We start from the raw sequence: 6,527 nt of genomic DNA on the forward strand, positions 1-6,527 counted from the left end.
GACATATGTCCACCATACACGACCTGCAAGTCGGTATCAGCTTGCAAAGGGGAACTCAGATGAAACGTTGTCAAGTGGATAGGCTTTTATTTTCATAAGGATATCGTTATTGAAATTCCTTGACATGATGTGAAAGCTGACTATTAAGCATTTAAATTTTCTGCGTTATGAAGACCTCGTGTTAATATGATGCACCCACGTCGTGCGTCGGTAAAGTCTTCGAAGACGCCTTCCTGAACCGTATCAACAGCAATCCAGAAGAGACGGAAGCCTACACCCCCCCCCCCCCTCGGTAGGCTTCCGATCCCACCTGTCAACGCAGGACGTCATGTTGCAACTGAAGAACCAGATCCTTCACGACAAGACAAGATACACCAGAGCCATCCTAGGACTAGACCTGGAGAAAGCATTTGACAACGTCCCTCACGAGTCGATCCTGAAACAAATGTCTAATTCGAACCTGGAGGAAAGGGCCTACAACTACGTGAGAGACTTTCTGAACGATCGCAAAGCCACCCTGACGGTTGGAGACCTCGAGTGCGAAGAACGAACCCAAGGAAGTGCAGGTACCCCCTAGGGCTGAGTTATAGCTTCACTCCTTTTCAACTTAGTCATGCTGGGTAACCCCAGCAAACTACGGGAAATCGAAGAAATACACCACGCTATATACGCAGACGATATAACGCTTTGGGTGGAACCCGGCAGTGACGGCCGAATTGAGAACGCACTACAAACGGCCATTCACAAAGTCGAAGAGTACCTCCAAGGAACGGGCCTCAAATGCTCCGCGAGCAAGTCCAAACTACTCCTTTACCGGCCCACGCGCAGAGGCATGCCACCAAAGAGCTACACGGGACCCCGGGAGTACGCGGAAATCGGCCTGTACACCCAAGACGGAAACGCAATCCCCAAAATAAACAAGATCAAAATTCTCGGAATGATCATTGAGGCCAATGGAGCTAACGGCGAAACCATGAGGAAGGTCGAAGGCAAAGTCACCAGCGCCACGACACTCACAAAGTGAATGACCAATAGACACGTGGGAATGAAGGAAGAAAACGTCATTCGATTGATCCACTCCTTCGTTGTCAGCCACATCGCCTACATAGCCGCCTACCACAATTGGTGCGTCGCGAAAAGAACAAGATCAACACGCTCATAAGGAAAATGTACAATATATCCCTGGGCCTCCCGGAATCGACCAGCACCGAGCTCCTGGCTCGGCTGGGCATCTACAACACCCTGGAAACAATAGCCGAAGCACAACGCATCTCGCAGCTCAAAAACTTGTCGACCACCACGGCGGGAAGGCATATAATGGACACGCTCGGCATAACGTACCGCAGCCAGCACGGCCAGAAAATGCAAATCCCCAACAAAATCAGAGACACCTTAAGTGTGGCAACCATCCCAGGAAACGTGCATTCCGATTACAACCGAGGTAGAAGAAAGGCAAGAGCCGAGGCTCTGCTGCGTTTATTCGGCAGAAAGAGAAACGCGCGCTTTGTCCACGCAGCCGAATATCCGAACGGCCAAAAATACGCCGCCGTAGTCATACACACAAACTCCAAAATCTGAACCACATGTTTGGTGTATACACCAAACACTCGGAAATAGCGGACGACGTAGCGCTCGCCCTGGCCCTCATAGAACAGGAATGTGAAGTCGCACTAAGCGACTCGCAAACAGCAGTAAAGAATTAAGCCAAAGGTCGAATTTAGAAGGAAGCCGTGTCCATTCTGGCCAAAGCGGGCAGATCCAAAACCGCGAGCTCGAGGATCATATGGTTCCCCGCGCATATCACTACGGAAGACGACGCGCTCGCGAACCTAAACGAGACGGTGCACCGGGCGGCGCGAGACATGACCCGTCGCACCGAACAGGGCAACGCCTCTCGCACGATAGCGAACACTCCTCGCTCAGAACTGGACAGGCTCACCATATACAAAGACATAACCAGTGCATATCTAAACGCCATAAGGAGATACCCACCACCGAGTCCCGAATTGAACAGGAGGCAGGATGTCGCCTGCAGACAACTCCAGACGAACACCTTCCCTAATCCATTCCGTCTGAAACGTATACCTTCCCAGATAAGCATCAGGACGAAAAGTGCAAATTGTGCCAGGAAGGACCAGTAACATTCAAACACATGCTGTGTCAGTGCAATGTAGTTATAGGAAGGATGGCAGTTGCTCCGGAGAACCTGCCATCGAGGAGGGCCGCCGCTCTGCGCAGCTCAGACCTCGGAATTCAGACGTGGGAAGTCCAGTAAGCCCGTGAGGCGGCATTGAGGCAGGGCCTTGACGTTCCCCCGTGGGAGACCTGAGCCCGGGTGGCGTTAAACATTGCCGGACGTACGAGAAAGTTGTATCCATCCATCCATCATGTTAATATAAGGTTGCTGTCTTCTACGCCGTCCTAAATTAAAAAGTGAAAAAGTGAGTTATGAACAACAAATTGTTGCGGTAAATGTGTAAAAGCAGACGCCAAGAAGAGTCCTGCTCCGTTTCCCAGTATTCACTCAATGAAGATGGAGAGCGTCTATACTCTCACCCGTTGTAGTGATGTGAAGAACAAAAAACTTCCAAAAGAGGGAGTCACGAATTTAACATATTACAAAAGGTGAGTTTGCGCTGGAAAACACTCAAAGCACAACGATGGCTGCTCGCATAATAGTGCTTCCTCTGGATCTGATCTACGGATCAAGACATCGGTTCAGCAGATTGGAATACCCGAACACTGCAGCGCAATCTCGGGTCCTCAAATGTGATGGAGAACGTGCGCCAGTATTCGCTTCACGCGCGCAATCTGATAAGATAACCCTCTTTCGCTGTTGAATCCGAGACAAGATAGTGGATATTAGAAACACATGTAGGTGCGTCTTGAGCTAACCTATATAGGGTTGCAACAGCGATTAGACGCTAAAAAAAGTCCCCCCCCCCCCCAAAAAAAAAGAAGAGAATACAGTTGCTTTTAATATTAGCTGAAACATAGTGCTCGTGGTAAAAAGGGCCCCCAAGGACTGCACACCGGTGCTGACATGCAGAAAATTCAAGAGCTAAACACTTTCCAATTACTAGTATTTCTCGAACCAGCATTTCATGGTTCAATGTAGCACCGTAGCGCAGGGTCCAGTTCCACCACGGGTACTGTGTCGGAGCTCATATTTCATGTCAGCATGAATCGTCACAAAATCACAAAAATTTTTTTTACACCTTAACATTAGACAGCCAAAATACATGCAGCGAAACTGTCATCCTAATACATCAGTACTTTTCGTTCTAACGTACATGTCCGCGTTGATCCATATGTTACAAAGTACTGAAATTGTTTCGTATGCAGACAGTTGTTTTTATTCCTGATGATTGCACGAAACCGAACCTGATGCCACCAGCGCTCAGAAATCTAAACAGGAGCGTGGACAATGTTCTCGCACACCCTGTGTGATGTACCGTAGCGCTCAGAATAGTCCATTGTAAAGGCAGAAGTGCATTGTTCGGCACATGTGCTTAACAGAAAGCTTTAGTTCGGATGCTCCTATATAAATACATGTAAAAGCAGAATTCGTTTTTCTCGGCAATCACTGCGCCAAATTTGACGAAGTCTGTTGCATTTAAAAGAAAGACTTAATATCTAGTGAGTGGTAGTTTCAAAGTTTGATTGAGGTCGCCAATGTTTTATTAAAAATCGGCAATAATCGAGAATTTTCAGAAAACGATGCAATCGATTTACAACTTCGTAACTCAGCAATGGAACACAATATCACAATTCCGTGAATTGCAGCTAATAGTATATCTAAAGCGGACAAAATTGATATGTTACGCATGAATCTAAAAAAATTTAGTAATATGGAAATACAGATCTTGCAGAACCCTCATACACAACGTAACTAATTCGCGTAAGATATAAATTGACATAGAGAACTTGTCTGCTTTGAATGATTTAATGGATGCTGTTTACAGAACGGCGATATCTGTTCTTGATGGAGAACTATTAATTTATAAACTTCGTGCGTCTATTACTTTCGAAATATCGAATTTCTTTCAATTATTTTCACAACATTCAGACCCTAAATCAAAATTCCGCTTCCAAGCGACGCTAGAATTTAACTTACTCTCTCAAATGCAAGAAATTTGATTATATTTGGTCCAGGGTTAATCTCAGAAAAACGTTTTTGCGCTTTACATGTATATGAATAGGCCGCGTCGAGGTTGGGCCCGAGGTAAAGCTTCCTCTTAAGCTGATGAAGTTGATTTGCGCCAAGATAACCTGTCCATACTTTCAAACTTGCGTTATGAGAAGCCTACCGCACCACCAATATGCCGGCTGCTTCTAACTGCACCAAACAAAACTATTAAACCAATACAAGCAATGGTGACATTATTTTATCATGCAAGTGTTCAGATTTGTAACCTTTGGATGCGGAGTAAGTTGATAAATTGTGTGTATAATTAACAAAGCTACGCTATATAACTTTTCGGTAATTGATCTTACATGGCTAAACGAAATGAGCAGCTTGGAGCCCGTCCGCGAGATTATGCAGCCAAGCGAAGAAATTTCTTTTAAACATGCTTCTGTAAGAGGCATGCGAACAAAAACAAGTAAACGCTCTTGGAAGGCGTAACTGACGCTGAAAAAGAACATCTGTAAAGTCAGAGAACAGCACTTCAAGACGGGACACAAAGAAGGAACCACAGACAAACTGGTGGTGGTGGTGGTGGTGGTGGGGGTGTTGAAGCAGGCGGGGTTAGCCTGGCATACATAGCCGGCAATTGTTCCGCCTGATCCTCCTTCGAGTTGAGATCAGGGGTGTGTCACCAGCTGTCGATGAGCCCCGTGTCTTGCAGGAAGGCTATCAGCAGTCGTTGCGCTCTCTTCCTGAATGCCGCGGGCCCTCCGGGGAAAACAACGTCCTCAAAGGTCCTATGCGTGAGACCACTTTTTTGCAGCTTGTCGACCATCGCTTTTCTTTCTGTGTCAAACTGCGGGCATAGCCAAATGAAATGTTCGATGTCGCCAATGTCACCACAGAAAGCACAGAGTGGGGAAGCGCGAAGCCCAGTCTTGAATAACCAAGCTGGGGTGTACGCGGAGTCGGTCCTGATGCGGTATAAAAGCGTCGGTTGTTCGCGTGTAAGTCCATGAGTCACACAGGGTTCGTGTTGATTCTTGTGCATCTCTCGAAAGTGAAGGCGGATTGCACCCTTATAGTTTTGAAAAGGTTTTGGAGCTTTCACTTTTGGGACACATGTCAGCGCTAGGCGTGCAAGGGCGTCAGCTTCCTCGTTTCCATCAATTCCTACGTGTGATGGAATCCACTGAAACCTTATGCTAAATCCTTTGCTCGTTAGGTCGTCAATCAGTGCCAGAGACTGCCTTGTAAATTTCTCTGGAGGTAGGCCCCGATGTAATCGCTGTAATGCTGACTTGGAATCCGCCAGCACCACGACATCACGTGCAGAAAAGGCCCGTAGTTTCCGCAAAGCCGCGGTGATTGCGGCGCTTTCTACTGTTGTAGAGGAAACTACGCGATCCAGTCGCCCAGACCATGACACATCAAGGGATGGTATGCAGAATGCCGCTGCACAGCTATCTGTTTGTGTGCACACCGAACCGTCTGTGTATACTAGTAGGTGGCTTTGATGCACAGTGCTCAAGTGGTTCAGCACATGAAACTTGGCTTCGGCAGTTGAAATGGTGCATTTCGTCGGTAGGTGGGGTACATTAAGGCTGCAGGTAACGTCCGGAAAAGACCATGGCGGGTCAAGGCGGCTTTGTTTAGGCCATTCCAATCCTAAAAATCGGAAGGTGTTCAGCGCCGCATGAAAATGTGAGCGAGTTCTTGCTTTTAGCCGCCGGAGAAGCGCCGTGCCTGCGCGTGTCTCGCCCAGCCTTAATAGCTGCGTCAGCAAGGCCTGAGATGCCAAGAGGCGGAGTGGGAGAGACTCTGCCTCATTAGTGACTTTCTTGTTTGAGGCCGCCGTTGGAACTCCCATCGCCAAGCGAAGTCCCTTTCTGTGCACTGCCTCCAAGCGCTCGAATTGACTCGATGACGGTGATATCATAGGGAGCTGATAGAGAATGCGGCTTGTTATCAGTGCAGTGTTCAGTTTAAGAATAGATACAGGATTGTTTCCCCAACGTACACCCGCCAATCGACGAAGTGCGTTGATTCTTTGCACTGATGCAGCCACAACACTTTCGACCGCACCACGCCAAAGTATCTTGTTGTCGATGGTGACGCCCAGGAATCGAACATGAGTTGCACGAAGAATTGAATGCCCTCTGATATTCAGCGTCAGACGTGTTGACTTGCGTCTCACTCCCGGGAAAAGCATGAAGGCAGATTTTTCTGCTGATAAAGACAGGCCAAGCGTCGATAAGTGGCGATCGATAGTGGAGATTGCGGCCTGGGCTGTCCGGGCCAAACGTTTGTGTTGGTACCCCGAGATCCAAATGCAGATGTCATCTGCGTAGATGGACATTTTAACTGCCGTCCGACCTACTTTCAGGGCATCTGGGAG

The 6,527-nt window shown here is 47.7% G+C and overlaps 1 protein-coding gene across 1 annotated transcript; it reads left to right on the forward strand.

Annotated features, from left to right (window-relative positions):
- The first annotated feature begins 328 nt into the window (after positions 1-328).
- Positions 329-1,024, forward strand: LOC139053205 (uncharacterized). Its single transcript, XM_070530301.1, has 2 exons — positions 329-566; positions 612-1,024. Exons 1-2 carry the CDS (start codon positions 329-331, stop codon positions 1,022-1,024), a joined length of 651 nt encoding a protein of 216 aa, XP_070386402.1.
- Positions 1,025-6,527: the final 5,503 nt, after the last annotated feature.

Source organism: Dermacentor albipictus, unplaced genomic scaffold (assembly GCF_038994185.2).
Source record: "Dermacentor albipictus isolate Rhodes 1998 colony unplaced genomic scaffold, USDA_Dalb.pri_finalv2 scaffold_77, whole genome shotgun sequence".
In the NCBI taxonomy this organism is placed as follows: domain Eukaryota; kingdom Metazoa; phylum Arthropoda; class Arachnida; order Ixodida; family Ixodidae; genus Dermacentor; species Dermacentor albipictus.